The sequence below is a fragment of the Leuciscus leuciscus genome (assembly GCF_965113295.1).
Source record: "Leuciscus leuciscus genome assembly, chromosome: 14".
NCBI classification, from domain to species: Eukaryota; Metazoa; Chordata; class Actinopteri; order Cypriniformes; family Leuciscidae; genus Leuciscus; species Leuciscus leuciscus.
Window position 1 is genome coordinate 33,344,901 of NC_138738.1, and position 15,992 is coordinate 33,360,892.

General features: G+C 36.2%; 1 protein-coding gene and 1 long non-coding RNA gene across 4 annotated transcripts in view; both read left to right on the forward strand.

The window, feature by feature from the left end:
* The first annotated feature begins 118 nt into the window (after window positions 1-118).
* LOC309474262 lies at window positions 119-3,476 on the forward strand. 2 transcript variants are annotated; one of them, XR_014197274.1, is made up of 5 exons: window positions 119-167; window positions 263-413; window positions 508-611; window positions 1,491-1,628; window positions 3,369-3,476. It is a non-coding gene; the product is annotated as an uncharacterized lncRNA (long non-coding RNA). The 2 variants fall into 2 exon arrangements; XR_014197275.1 differs by lacking the exon at window positions 3,369-3,476 and adding an exon at window positions 1,849-2,782.
* Window positions 3,477-6,010: 2,534 nt separating this feature from the next.
* Window positions 6,011-15,992, forward strand: part of iqcb1 (IQ motif containing B1) — a 364,203-nt gene continuing 354,221 nt past the window's right edge. The window contains exons 1-13 of one of the 2 annotated variants that reach the window (XM_082189805.1): window positions 6,011-6,338; window positions 6,632-6,797; window positions 6,894-7,014; window positions 7,628-7,721; window positions 7,814-7,913; window positions 8,004-8,176; window positions 8,677-8,783; window positions 9,508-9,629; window positions 11,000-11,142; window positions 11,923-12,071; window positions 12,608-12,739; window positions 12,882-13,038; window positions 13,439-14,946. In XM_082189805.1, the coding sequence (XP_082045931.1) occupies window positions 6,221-6,338; window positions 6,632-6,797; window positions 6,894-7,014; window positions 7,628-7,721; window positions 7,814-7,913; window positions 8,004-8,176; window positions 8,677-8,783; window positions 9,508-9,629; window positions 11,000-11,142; window positions 11,923-12,071; window positions 12,608-12,739; window positions 12,882-13,038; window positions 13,439-13,659 (1,803 nt within the window). In that variant the 5' untranslated portion in view covers window positions 6,011-6,220 and the 3' untranslated portion in view covers window positions 13,660-14,946. Of the gene's footprint in view, window positions 6,339-6,631; window positions 6,798-6,893; window positions 7,015-7,627; window positions 7,722-7,813; window positions 7,914-8,003; window positions 8,177-8,676; window positions 8,784-9,507; window positions 9,630-10,999; window positions 11,143-11,922; window positions 12,072-12,607; window positions 12,740-12,881; window positions 13,039-13,438; window positions 14,965-15,992 lie in introns of both variants that reach the window. The other variant, XM_082189804.1, reaches the window with a different exon arrangement.

Consider the following 15,992-nt stretch of genomic DNA (forward strand, 5'->3'; position numbering starts at 1 on the left):
GGACATCTAATGTTACGGACATATTATCATGATACAGATCATCCTATTATTGATTTTTATTTCCACTTCCCTTTTATCCAAAGAGACGGAACTATATTTGCACTGTATTTATCAATGGCTGTTCTAGAATGCCACAAGAGAGAAACTCTGATGTCTTTCATTGCTTGGTAAGAATGAGAATAAGAGATGTTTTGGTTGCTTTTAGAGAACTGAAGATTATTATTACAATTTCTTGTCTTTAAGTGCTTGCTTTTATTTGTAGGTCTGATGATAAAAGAAAGAAAGAAAAGGGGCCGCATCGTCTGGTTTGGCAGGTGGAAGATTTTTCTGAGGATGTACCTCTTGCTGTCACAAACAGAGTAATTCATTGCTGTCAGCATGGAAATCCACGAAAGAATTGCAAAACTCAGGAGGTAAGATTCAGGGGATTTCTTTTTTCATTTAGGGTAACTAATGTACAATTTTCAAAAGCATACTTTTCTGTTAACACTTTTGCATATATTTCAGCTTTTTTCAGAGGATATATATTCCGGCAAAAGGAAGAGAATGTACATTCAAACGACCAAAAAAGTTGGCTGCACAGCCAAACTTTTTATTAGGTATATTAGAAGGTAAGCTACATTGCTTCTGTACAATAGTGTTGGGAAACTAATATTTCAATAGCCAAATTGCATTTGTCTAGAAATATTTTAAAACACAAAAAATACATATTCTGTTCTGTATTAAGTTAACACATTTTTTTTAACCTACTGATGGTTTTAATGTATAACCTAAAAACCTGAAGAGTATGCTCTTCTATCAGCTTGAATCAGTCGGCCCATTCTCCTCTGACCTCTAGCATCAACAAGGCATTTTCGCCCACAGGACTGCCGCATACTGGATGTTTTTCCCTTTTCACACTATTCTTTGTAAACCCTAGAAATGGTTGTGAAAATCCCAGTAACTGAGCAGATTGTGAAATACTCAGACCGGCCCGTCTGGCACCAACAACCAAGCCACGCTCAAAATTGTTTAAATCACCTTTCTTTCCCATTCTGACATTCAGTTTGGAGTTCAGGAGATTGTCTTGACAAGGACCACACCCCTAAATGCATTGAAGCAACTGCCATGTGATTGGTTGATTAGATAATTGCATTAATGAGAAATTGAACAGGTGTTCCTAATAATCCTTTAGGTGAGTGTATATTGATGTAAATTGTTTCGGTGTGTTATTGCAATTTACAATTTGCAATTGCAATTTTGAAATTTAAAATATGGTATTATTTGACAGAGGCTGAGACATTTCTGGCAGAGCTGAGCAAGCATGAGATTGAGGTAGACAGTGGAGTTAGATTGTCTGTCTGTGGACAGGTGTTAGAGAGCAGTGATTTTGAATCTCTGAAACATCCTCACTGGTTAAATGATAAGGTAGAATTAAGTATCATGATAGGTCAAAAGGAAAGAATAAGGTTGAAATCTTAAAAACTAAGTTTCTTTACTGTTTGTCACAGGTGATAAATGCATATTTGGACACGTTGACGCTCGAAATCAACATCGAAGCCAACACTGGCTACCGCTTTTTCAATATTTCTACATACATGCCTGTGCTCTGGGAACGTGACAGATTTGATGCCTGGATGTTTGAAAAGGTGATTATGACTAGTGTAAATCTTACAATATTTACATTTTGCTATGTTAAAGGGATAATTCACCCAAAAATGAAAATTGTAATTTACTCACCCTTATGTTGTTCCAAACCTGTTTGAGTATCTTTCTTGTTGGACACAAAAGATGATATTTTTAATAATGTTGGTATCTACTGACGGTAGTCAGTGACTTTCTTTCTTTTTTTCTTTTCTACTATGGAAGTCAACGGCTACCATCAACTGTCTGGTTATTAACATTCTTCAAAATATATTTTGTGTTTAGCAGAAGAAAGAAATTTATACAGGTTTGAAACAACATAAGGGTGAGTAAAGATGACAGATTTTTCATTTTTGGGGGAATTATCCCTTTAACACAGGTAGTACCTACTTTGTCATCTGAACATGGAGGCAATATGCATTCCTTTTCATTAGTATCTAAAAAATTAAATGCTTTTATAGTAAAATTTAATTGAAGTGACATTCAGAAATAGTTGCATCAATGGTGCTATCTGCTTTGGGTATTTAAAGGCATGTTTAATGAGTCTTTAATGATTAGTTAACTCAAAAATGAAAATTATGTTATTTGCTCTCTCATAATATTTCAAACCCATATGACTTCCTTCCTGGAAACACAAAAAAATGTCAGACTGTTGCCATTCAGTATAACTACTTTTTTTTTTCTCCATAGAATGAAAGTGCATTGCAACCATTTCACAGTTTTTTTTCTTGATGTCTGTAAGCAATAAGGTACATGAGGCTGTGCTGTATTGTGAACTCTTCGCGCCTAACAACGTCCTTCAGTCTTGACTTATTCACGATACAGCACTAGACTCGAGTACCTTATTGCTTTTATAAAATGGTTACATGGTGCCTGTTCTGAGATGGCTATGAATGGTAGTGCTGTAAAAAATCCAACTTACGTTTTGTATGACAAATTCAGTTTTTAAAGTTTATTCAACTATTTAACATGAAAAAAGTTGAGAAAAGTTGAGATAACTCAAACACGTAAGTTGAGAAAACTCAAAAATGTCCTGCAGCTGGTTGCCTTAAACTTTTAAGTTTTCTCAACTTTTTTTTTTTTTTTTACTGTGAGCTTTTGATTGATGATTTCTGCCACACAATACAAATATTGGACTGGAACTAAGTTCTGCTTGCTTATCGGCCATCATATTGATCTTCTTATTGGGCACGTTTGTTGAGGTTCAAGTGCGAGTGTCCCCTGCGCGCCCCACGTATATCGGATCATCACAGTGCATGATGGAAAACAGAAGTGCAATATATACTTTTTTATTATTTTGGCGCTATTATGCACAGCAGAGTGAATGACACGTGGATCTATCTGCTACTTGCAAACAGACTCTTTTATAGAGATGGCTAATTGCAAGCCATTAATTTGCCACTCTGATTGCACACACTGTGCACGCTCACTCTCGCTCATATCCAGGGAAAATCATCGCCAGTATCATGATCATGTGTTTTGACGTCGTCACTTCCAGTTACTTTACTTCCTGAACAAGTGTGCACCTGAGTTGCTTTCACATAAACACAGAAACGGCAAGCAAAATTTTTTGCAAAAAAACTAATTTGAGCTAAAACTTCATTTACACACTCTGGGGACATCAGACTTATTTAACATCTCCTAAAAAGGGGCATAATAGGTCCCCTTTAAGTTGAACTAGGCCACATTAGAAATACTCATTTTTACCTTGTAAATAATTGAATGCATTCCATTTATTTACTCAGGAAGTATATGGCTGTGAGGTACACAAAGACGAAAGAATTGGGAGGATTCTGGAGAAATGGTGGTCTCTGCTCTGCATCACAAGAAGATGGAAACAATTGTGGAGCCTTACTGGTAAGGCATTACAAAGCTTCATAGCCAGAGCTTTTCTTTTTGTAAGAATTTTTTTTTAATACATAAATGACTCCTTTTATGTGGCATTCAATATTTTACATTTATCTTTCCAGAATGCTCTTGCCCTGACCAGATCCCAGCCAACTGACACAACGCCATGCAGTGGAAATGAGGAAGTTTGTGTGCCACAAACTCAAGCAAAATGCGTTATGCTAATATTTGTACTCTTCTTTCCCCGAGTGCTTTTCCTACTTTTTGGCCCCTCGCATCCCTTCAATTCTACTCCCCTTCCCAAATTTTTTTGTAAATCGTATATTTTATTTATTTATTTATTGATTGTAAACATATTTTTCCCTTAAACATGTTGGTTCCCTTGCATATTGTAAATAAATAGTTTGTGTGCAATTCAGTTCAGACCTGTATATATTTTTATACATAATTTAAATGATATATACCGGTAAATAACACTTTTCTTAAATATATGCATGTGTGTGTATTTATATATACAAAATAATTATACACAGTGCACACATTATTTTGGATGTGATTATTTATTGCCCAGCACAATTTTTTTGTAAATCGTATATTTTCCTATTTATTTACTGTAAACATATTTTTCCCTTAAATATGTTGGTTCCCTTGCATATTGTAAATAAATCATTTGTTTGCAATTCAGTTAAAAAATGCGTCCTTGCTTTGCACACCTAACCTGGTAATGACAGGTGTTTTTGTATGTTTTTATCTAAGCCAACAGATGTGACTGAGTCATTTATATTTTTAAACTGTTCTCTATAAACTTTACTTTTGCATGAACAGTACTTTTAAAGTAGCTAAACGGGAATACAATGTTAATATAGTTAAGATTTATTACTCATTTTATTACAATATCACTAAAATAGGTCTGACATCACACCAGTGAAATATAATTTGCATCTTAAATTACACTGAAAAATGTAAGCTGTGTTGGTAATGGCTACCAACATTATTGTTAAACAGAAGAACAAGTTTAGAACAACTTGAAGGTGAGTAAATAAAACAAATCAATACTTTTATTCAGCAAGGATGCATTAAAATTATCAAAAGTTACAGTAAAGACATGTATAATGTTACAAAAGATTGTATTTCAAATAAATTAAACTTTCTATTCATCAATAAAAATAAATTAATCGTACACAACAGTTTTCAAGATTGATAATAAGTAATGTTTTTGAGCATCAAATTAGCATTAGAATGATTACAAATCTTACCGATACCAAAACTTTTGAATGGCTGTGTGTGTGTGAGAAACATAATAAAATATATGTATACAAAGTGGCCCTTGACACAAAGCAACAGTGTCAGGTGTTTTGATCTTAGTTACATTATTGCCAATACGCGAAAAACAAAAAAGAGTTCTTTTTTTACGTTTAACATTATGATATCATTCGTGCTTGAACTGAGTGAAAAGCAACGAGGTCTTCTGCGCGATCATGACGCTTTTACAACTAATTAATGTTTTAAGTTTGCGGTATTCCCGGAGCAAGTAAACTGCGCATGCTCCATGACCTTGCGAACAAACCACGCCCTCGTGTTGTCGTCAGACTCGAAACCCCAAGTATGGCCCGAAAGTGCACATGAAGTGTGCCATTTGGGACAGGGTGGCCACGGCCACCCCTGGCCACCCCCTAGCTCCGCCAGTGTCCGTGAACCTAATTAAAATAAGCTATAGTCTATTCAGTTCAGTTCCTTCAGTTAATCAGGATTAAAATTTCATTTAAAATTACATTGTGTAGTCGGCCTATCCCCTTGTGAAAAAAGAAATGGGCTTAATTGTATTGAATGGGTTTAGAATTCAAATCTTTATTTGATTATTATATTATATTATTATCCAGTATAATTTATATATATATATATATATATATATATATATATATATATATATATATATATATATATATATATATGTATGTATGTGTGTGTGTGTGTGTGTGTGTGTGTGTGTGTGTATGTATATGTACATTTTGCAATAATGTCAAATTGAAAGTTTTAGCCTATAAAGAAGCACTTTTCCCGCTGACTAACATACTGTAACAGACTAATATTATAATAACAGTGTTATTTGCTAGCTACAGCTATATCTAGACCATCCTCGACTCAGCCAGGTGGGGGCGCTGTTGTCAAGGAAACAACGACAGACACAGATTTTTAATTTTTAAAAAAAATTTTTTTATTGATATAAAGAATACAAGTACAAACAATTAAGGCATAAATCAACAATCATACATTTGTAATCGTGTTACGACAGACACAGATGTCATCCAATAGAAAGATGGTTGGCTTTGCCTCGTTATCTAGGGTTAAAAGCATGGTTAAAAGTCTATAGATTTAAGAGGACATTTAATTGCTACAATTTTGTTACCCGATGAGTTGACCAAAATACGCAAAAATGTTCCCTCTTTTCAAATAATAGACAATGAGATTGAAATAAAAAATGTTCAGAAATCTGGACACCTTACACTTTAGCATGACATGAAATTAGTTTATGTGAACAGCACATAGACTGTAAAAAAACAAAACAAAAAAAAAAACAGCTCCGAAAGACGGATGGTCGCAGGGAGATGACGTAAGGTCGCCGTAGAAACCCAAACAGGCTCTGGTCCGTCGTGTTGCTTTGCCTGTCCAGAACGTAAAGTGCATGTCGATATTCGACATGCACTTTTATCGTCCTTATATTTGAAGCCTTATATTTTCCGAGCCAGTGATGATCGCAATGGTTCTATCAGGAGACGACGAAATAAACCCAGAACTAGAGAGTCTGGTCGCCAACACCAGAGAAAAATCCGAAAACAAGTTTAACGACGTGCTTTCTGCAGTAAAAGGTAAAGCACTGTCCTTTCCAATGTTTATCACTGTATACTTTCGTTTAGTAAAATTAAAGTTTTTTGCAGCTCACCCAAATTGTGACAATTTGACAAATACTCTTTAAAAGTGCCAAATGTAATCTGTTATTATTGTGAGCTCGTAACACTGCATGTTTAGTAATTCTAGTCTAATTATAAATATGTTGTTTAAATGAGTTTTAGATGAAGTACATGTTACATGTCAGCTATCCTAGAACACAAGCATGTATCTCCTATGTGAATGAGCTTAAACACAGCTTCCACATTCACAGATCTTCTGGACAGAAAGTCTTCAGGAGATCAGAGGGATCTGGAGGCGTGTAAACAGAGGCTTTACTCTGATGGTGTGCTGCAGTACTGCTCATCTTCACTGACATTCAGTCCAGTCAAGATTCAAGGGGGCTATGCAGTCCTCACACAGATGGCAGACCTCCTCAGGTACTCAAATTAAAGATGATTTGTTTTAAATACACAGTGAATACCGCTTTCATTCGCAGCCTCACAGAGTTTTAACGCGAGTTTTCGTCCGTCCAGCACATGCTGTGTGGGTCTGGGTGATTTCAGACACATGGAGGCGTTCAGTCATGAATTTCTGCCATCGGCGGTGGAAAGTCTTCTTTTTCTTGCAGACCGTCTAATGAACAGAGCTTTGCGGGTAAGATATTACAGTTTTCTGAATCACATAGAATTGGGTTTTAAAACTGGGGTCCAGGGACTTCCAGAGGCCACAAGGAAGTGCTATGGGGTCTGTGGAAATTTTTCAAGAAAAAAAGTGTAAAAATTTAATTTAAAATAAATATACTAATAATAATAATAATAATTCGTTACATTTATATAGTGCTTTTCTGGGTAGCTATTTACATATGTAAGGGGGAATCTCCTCCACCACCACCAATGAAAATAGATTAAAATAATTATATAACAAATAATAATAAATGAATATATATATATATATTTTTTTTTTTTTACAGTATTACATTACATAATATCTTTTTACAGTATAAGATTAGGCCTTTACTGCCTTTAAAATTTTAGGATGGGAGTCCCTCGCATTAGAATGATCATATATGGGGGTCTGTGGCATCTAAAAGATTGAAAACATCTGACATAGAGAACCAAGTAACAGGGTTTGGGTTATTTCATGTACAGTCAGCTGGTTAATAATGCAAAATAAACCCTTTCTAAGTAGTTCTATCAACTCTCACTTTTATTTTAATTGGTAGAGACTGCATATAGCAACTGGATCATTTCATTTCTCTCTACAACAGGACAAGGCACATAGTGAGCTGATTCGTCTGTTTAGAAGAGTCTTTAATTCCATTGGCTGGCTCCTCAGGGCTCACGGACATCTCATTCATCATGGTAAACAATGTCTTTAAATTTAGTAGCGTTTGACCATCACAAGATGTTTAGAGATGATGAACTGAAATTAAACTGTTGTTTTCCCTTTGCAGTATTGAGATCTAAACATTATGAAAGTGTCCAGATCTGTGAAGACGATGACGTCTCCATTGTAACTGTCACCATGTGGAACAATATCTTCAGGGCAAACGGGTACAACAGAAAGCAACTTGGTTCATGATACAGTCTTTATCCACATGACTGCTCATACTTTGGAAAATCTTTTCCCTTGTTTTTCTGAAGTGCTGTAGTGGCTGAGATGGGACACCGGGCTCTGACTGACATCATGGATGATCTTGTGTATAAAATGTCCAGTAGCTCGAATCCTGTGATTGGCAGAGCAGCTGTAAAGACTCTTGTTCTGATTATGGACCACAGCAGCTCAACACATCAGCTCATTCACAGACGATACAGAGGTACAGTCGACTCAGATCTCAGAACGTCTTCAAGCTTTAAGGCCCGTTCATATCAAAGACAATAACTATAACAATAAAGATATAGTTAAAAAAAAATCATTCTAGAGTCCACACCACAACTATAAGAATAAACTAGATTTGGGTACCATAAGTACACAGTCTTGTCGTTTTTTTTCAACGCCGCTAAAAAAGTGGGCAGTCACTGTTGCACTCTATAACGGGATTCACAGAGGAATAATATAATTGGAATCGCTTTCATAGCTATTTTTTTTTCTAGCTGATGATTGATAAAAACATTGAGAGCCAATCAGAATCCATCCTGCTGTAAAGTGCTCGAGCATTTAAAGCAGCATTTAAAGCAGCAGACGACAGAACTGCAGGGCATGCTTATAATGACCAGGACATTATCATGCGTTGGTTTAGACAGTGATTTTAGTTATTGTTCTTGGTGTAAATGAGCCTTTAGTCTCTGAGTGTGTTTCCTTTGTTTTGTCCTGCAGGTTTGGCTGATTTAGCTGTAAAAGACTGGCGTGGTAAAGGCTTTGACTCTGCTCTGGATCAGCTTATTGATCACCTGCGGTCTAACGTCTCATGGAGAGACACTAAGGTCAGCAGTCACCAGCGTAAAGCATCTGATAAATACCTTAATCGAGACAACTTTTACATTTTACATCCCCCCTAGAAATCCACCTATAATGATAAAGTCAACGTGAAAACAAAATTAATAATTCTATTTTCTACTGCCATTGGCAGTATTTATTATAAATGATTTATCCATGTACATCATTATTATTTTTAAATTCACATACTCATAATCTTTAATCAAAATGACTTCCCCTCCCTCTTGCAACGACATCTTCTCTTCTCTGATGATGTTAACTGGCACTCACATGACATCACAGCAATAGCAAACCACAATACAATGATCCAATCAATTCCCAATGGACAAAATCAAGTCTCCCCTACTTGTTCGAGAAGCTGCTTCACTCATTTATATGTTACAATAGGGAAGAAAACTTATCGCAACTTCTGTTTCATGCCTACTTTAAGGTGTCTTGCATCAAAACTCATTATATAGTTTTACGTGATCATTTTATGCCGTCTCTCTGACCCCTTTGAATTAAACTGGATGTTTTTATACTGTACCTTTAATACTTCTATCTATCAATGATCTCTGTTTTATTTGTCTAACCTCTTTTCTGTAGAAATGACAACATTGATCGATACCATGAGGATTTCTGAATTTTGCATCATAGTTAATGATGAACTGTAGAGGAAGTTTTCTCATATTCTCATTCAGTATGTAATTCTTCACTCTGCATTATATTAAGGAGTCATCTGAGGAGTGTGTGAGAGCAGCTTGTATTATCCAGGCAGCCTGGAAAGCCCATCAGACAAGAAAAAGACTGAGGAAACTCCCCAGAGCGGTCAGCACAATACAACGCAGTTTCAGGTAAGGAAATAATACAGGATAGAAGTATTACTGAATAAAGGAACTGAACACAACAACTATGCAATAAAGAAAAGGAAGAGGCTATTTGCACGAAGCTAATGCAACCTGACTTGGGGACAGATTTACTAACAGCTTGCGACAGAGCAAAACCTCTCTTGGTGTTAAAGAACAACAGTCAGGATTTACTCAAGACATGCAGTGAAATATGAGCGTTATTTTTGCCTTTATTTTTGCGGCTGACCTTATTGCATTTGTAGGAGTTTCCCTTTCAGATGCAAAATTTATGGGAGGAGATAAGGGCTGCACGATTAATCGCAATTAACACAAAATCACGCTTAAACCGTTTTGGCTTAGTGCGGTTATTTTTTTATTCGCAGCTTGTCAGTGAAGCACGGCTCTGTGATCAGTGGTAAATTCTGCTCCATCTGAAAGCATGTTTGAGTCGCTTATAACTTGCATTTGAAAAAGCAACATGCGTCAAACATCTTTCCCAACATGAGAAGCATCTCTTGTCCAACAAAAGACAACATTTAATAACATGTTTTTACTCCAAACTCACTTCATAACGTCAGCGGAGTGTTTGAAAGTATCCTTCTGTGAGATGCTTCTTACACAGAATAAGGCACACAACATATTATTTCATAGCATTCTATACAGTGATAAAGGATATGTCGATTAGCATTGAAGTATTAAATATACTTTATTATCATGAAAATACCAGAGAAGGCTTGAAGAACTCAGATAAACCATATATTGTAGTAGTTTATTAGTCATGTTTAATCAATCAAAAGCGTTTCAATCTTCTGTTTATTCAGCTACAGCAATAGTATGATGCTCATAGGGATTTCCTGGAACGATGTGCTTTATCATACTTCTGAGGGGCATAGTTGGAGTTTCTGTGCGAGAGCGCCCTCTGGCTTTCAGATGGAGAACAGAGATTTACTACTGCAAACTGCGACAAACTACGACAAACTGCACAGAAAATAACCCCAGCCTTTGCCGAAACGCGTGCGGTTTAATTCTAAATAATCCTGCCACCCTATAGCAAATTATTTAAATGAATCATGCAAGGTGATTTACTAATGATTATGATTTTGCGCTATTTACTGGTATTTGTGCCATTATTTATTAAAAAAAAAGCATGTCTTAAACCAGACGCTAATTGGCGCTGCTCTTGGTAGATTAGATTGGTCATTATGAAAATGATCCGGCTCTTTGGAAATTTCTTTGGCTCAACCAGACATTAGTTAGTGTAAATAGCCTCTGCCGACAAGGCAGGCTATTTGCACTTGGTGTAAAATTAGACACTCCTTAAAGGAAATTCCAGTTTAGTGACACTATGGTAAATTAGATTTATTTATGTGCTTTAGGGAAAAGCGCAGACAGCGACAGGAACACGTCGAAAGTCAACGCGCAGAAGAGGAATTACGTCATCAAGTGTGTCTGCGTAGACAGAGAGCCATGAGACAGTTCCGCCAACACCAGCTTCATCTGATGGAGATACTACCAGCCGGTAACAACACAAAATTAAACCTAATCAATGAGTAAAATTGGAATGAGTATAATAACCATGTTGTGTGTATCAGGCGCACGCACGCGTGAGAATAATATAGAACAATGATTAAACTGACTGGAACTACCTAAGCATTACACGGTTTGAGCACATACATTTCAGCCAATTAGAATCAAGTATTCTGACAGACCATGGTATAAGCTAAAATAAAATGTACATATTAGATGAAAAATGTAAACTAAACAAAAATGAGAAATGATACCCTGGCAACTAACTGAAATAAGTATAAGTTGAAGCACTAAAATTACTTACTGGAAATAATGAAAAACTAAAACTTAACTAAAATTGAAGTAAGAATAAATTAAAGAACCTAAAATAGTAACATTTCATTCAAACTAATAAAAACGACAAAAGCAAAATTAAGATGAAAACTATAATAGTATATAAATAATACTAAAACAACTAATTTGTGTATTGAGTCTAAGGTTGTGTGTGTGTGTGTGTAATCAGCATTATCTGTCAATAAACACAAAACTGTTTTTATTCCCTCAGTTTGTAAAAATGAACAAAATTTGTTTATAATATTTCACTTGTTATGGAAACAAGTAGAAAATTGTAGTTGATGGCTGTGACGGAAACTAAAGCCTATAGACTATAAAAAACCCATTGAAATGTCCTGCCTCAACTCACCGTTTCAGTTGAAAGAAAAACACTTGAAAGAAAACTGCGTCAAACCATTTCATGAGGTCTTTAATTGCTATGATTATCCACCTCTCTCAGCCCAGCTGGAGAAATACCTGGGAGAGCTGGAGAACAAGGCAGCCGTGCGGATTCAGAGTGTGTGGAGAGGACACCGAGAGAGACGCAACTTCCAGCAGCGCAGATACACTCTCAGACAGCACAGAGCTGCTGTCACTCTACAGAGAGCCGTGAGTGCACAGAGACACTGAATAAACCTTTTACAGTGTTATTTTAGTATCATTGAGATGATAATATATTTTTATTCAAATGTTTATTTATAAAACTATTTCAATTTTAAAGTTTTAGAAATTTTGTTGTGTTTTTGTCAGTCTATACATGTCTAAATAGTTTTTAATTTTTATTTCAGTTTCAGATATTTTTGTACATTAAGTTAAACTAAATGAAAATGAGAAATGTTACTATCTATCTAATGTAACAATCTGATTTGAGTTTTTAAAATTTTATTCCAATTGAGGTTTATTTAATTTCAAGTAAAGGTTTTAGTTAACTATAATAACCCTGGACACTTATATGAAAACAATCTTAAAATGACCTTAGTCACTTGTCATTTATCATATACAGTACCGTTCAAAAGTTTGGGGCCAGTAAGACCCCAGACCCCCAACTTTTGAACAGTAATGTGTGTATTAATACAATAAAGTGGTTGAGTGTTTTTTTCCCCTGATAATCTTGATCAGTTATGAGCCCATGGTCTTTTTGTCAGATTTTGCGGTTTTTAAAACGTCGTAAAGCACAAAGGACTATTCTCATGCCATTGAAAGGACCCAAAGGACTGACTGACAGTAGAAGAACAGAGCTCAGGCAACAGATACAGGAGCACATATCTCTACATCCTGTAAGTCACTATGAAGAAATGAAATCTGGTGTTCTCTTGGTGTTAAATGTCTTTGGAAATTAAAGAATCAATTAAAAAAAACACAGCCTTTTCAGGTTAAGTTATTCATCTTATCAATGATGATGGTTTTTCTGTTGTGCAGTCATCTGTGATGTCAGCAGGGGACAGTGTGGATCTCCATCAGAGAGCTCAGAGTCTCCTCCACCAGCATCTGCTCAGCAGAGCATCTGATCGGGCACAGGAGCTGCACAGACAGGCTCTACTTGTGCAGATCAACACAGACTTGGAGCTTTTATTAAGTACGTACCTAAATCAAAGGCTGATCTGCTGAAATTTAGTATGACATCATGAAGTCTGCAAAGCATAAGGCCTGTGTGATTGCGAATTTGAAAGCAAAATTGAAAAGCGAGAAAAACTATTAAAAACACTGTATTAAGCATGCCAGGAGATGTCCACTACAACCTATAGACTGAACACGTAATACGCATGATGTCACTTTTTTCTCAAATTTGCATTTTTGTAGTTTACATGGATACGATAACGGTATCGTTTTCAAAACTTGCACTTTGAAACTCATTTTCAAAAGTTTACATTTTCAGGCCCTAATGCCATTTTTGTGTTAATGAATGGCCAAAACACCAAAAGGTCTCAGTTTTTAGTTGTAAACACCCCCTAAAACTCATTTGTTTTTGATTTTAGATGCACCGTCCCTGAAGGATGCCAAAGCGGATGATGCTAGTCTGTTCCTGAGCCGTTCCTGCCCTGTGGCCACACGCGCCCGTCAATCCCACAATGCCTTGATGCAGAGCATGCGTCTCCCGTGGTGGAGGATGCTGGGTGAGGAGTTCTCCAGTCCAGAGGAGCCTCCCAGGAAAGACTATGACATGGACATTGAGTCACTGTATCTAGGTGGCAGCTAAAAGATGATGAACTCAGACTTTATTTGCAGTATATCTTTCATATCAGTATATTTGAAAGAATGGTAGTTTGAACAGGTTTTATAGCACACTAGGGCTTCCAATATGATTACATGTATTTTAAAAATACAATGCAGTAACAGGACAAATACAGTGAAGCTGGAATCCTTTAGCTACATAATTACAAAAACAGAATTGTTCATATTTAAAATGTTTCTTGTTAAAGGGATAGTTCACCCAAGACCGAATATTCTGTCATTATTTACTCCGCCTCATGTTGTTCCAAACCTGTATGACTGACTTCTGTGGAAAAAAAAGAAGATATTTTAAATAAAGTTGGTAACCAAACAGTTTGTTACCAATGACTTCCAAAAGCACTGAGACATTTCTCAAAATTTGGAATGATATGAGGGTGAGCAAATTTTCATTTGTAGGTGAACAATCCCTTGGAACAGCAGAATAATACAAGCACGGTCTTGTACACAAGTTCGTATTAAAAACAAAACAAAAAAAACATCTCGGGTACATACATAGTACACTAGCAGTCAGGTTTCTACTGACTACTGTAGTCACGATTTTTCTCATAAGTGCTTTTTTGTTTTTAGGTCTTTGGGGTTTAGATATCAGCTGGCTACTAAATTGTTTTTTTTGTTGGTTTTACATTTTCATCCTTTTTAAAAGCTTAAATGTACACTATGTAACTTTTTTTGTTCAAAATACAGTCATGTATTGTTGAGTCAATACATCATCAATCCTTCAAAAGTTGCTCCGGCTACTTTGACGTGTGTATGGTGTGGGAGTGGCAGAGGTTAGTTGTCACAACAAGCAAGAAAGGTTGACATGGAGCCACTAAATCTTGAACCTCCGGGGAATCTCAAGAGCTCGTAATAAAACGAGAAACAACATTGGCTATTCAGAGATGGCAAGAACTGAGGGATTTAAAATGTAAAAGCGACGTGGAGATGGTGTTCGTTCTACTCAACAGGTGAGTATGGTATTTTATTGAACAGATAAATTGCCATGTGTTGCTCTCTAACAGTTCATTTTTAAGCATTATTTATTGTGAAGGGTCAATTCTTTATGGGTTGTTGCTGTGCTGGAATTTATTTTCAAGGAAGTACCGCGTCTATTAATGGGTAAAGCTTCAGTAACGTCTTCAGCTAGTCAGCTTGAGATCCTTTCCATCCAAACTGGTTATATCCCTTAAGCCTAGCAGTGAATGTTTATGAGCAGGAACCATATTCCGCTGCACAATCACGCAGAGCCGAAGCACAAACAAAACAAAGTACCGTATTTTCCGGACTATAAGTCGCACTTTTTTTCATAGTTTGGCTGGTCCTGCGACTTATAGTCAGGTGCGACTTATATATCAAAATTATTTCAGACTGAGATGAACCAAGAGAAAACATTACCGTCTACAGCCGCGAGAGGGCGCTCTAGTTGGCGGAGTTGTTCAGAAGCGACACGGATGATGAAGAAAATGATGAGGAATGAGATCGCGGGAGCTTGGTGAACTTGTTTACTGGTAACTTGCTTGTTGGACTCGCTGGCTTATGTTAATTTAGCTTATTCAGCCTCCCAGATATTTGTTCTTTATGCTATTGTGTAGCTGAATAACGTGTGCAGTGCGTGTGCGGTGCGTGTTGCGGTGCATATGCTGTGCAGGAGCAGCACGCGCTAAAGTGCTTTCACATAAGCTGCGTTTGCAGTGCGTAACTGACCCGCGGCTGTAACCCCAAACACATTGTATTTCAAATCCAGAAGTTATCAGCAAATTTTATTTTAAAAAAAGAAAAAGTTTTTTGTCAGCATTGCGATTCTCTTTATACGTATACTCTTTAATAGACGTATTCACGTTTAAACACAATTTAAACAAACTATTATTCAATGCATTACTTCTATATAATTATATATTAAGTTGCTCAAGCAAGTGGTAAAATATTTAACCATGCACTTATATTAAAATCGCAAAAATTTTAATTAAAACTTAAAATTGACAAAAACAGCAGACTCATACCCTTTCTTTTGCATAATTTAAATCTTTGTACAATAAATCTTGCATGTAACAAATAACTTGTTTTTCCACCTCCACGAATGAGACGAGTGTTGTTCATTATGTCGCCTTGTTGAAGTAAATTGTAGTTTTCCTTGATTTACCAACGCTTGAAGTAAAAAGATGACTGAAAAATAGTAGGCTAGTATTTAATTAAATGCATTTATGATGAAATTACTACATTTTCATGTCAATCTGGTCAGTCTGTATTCATTTTGACCACAAACCGTGTGCTGTCACTTTAATTCAGCGCGTGCAGCACAGCAGAAATAGACTCGGTGCG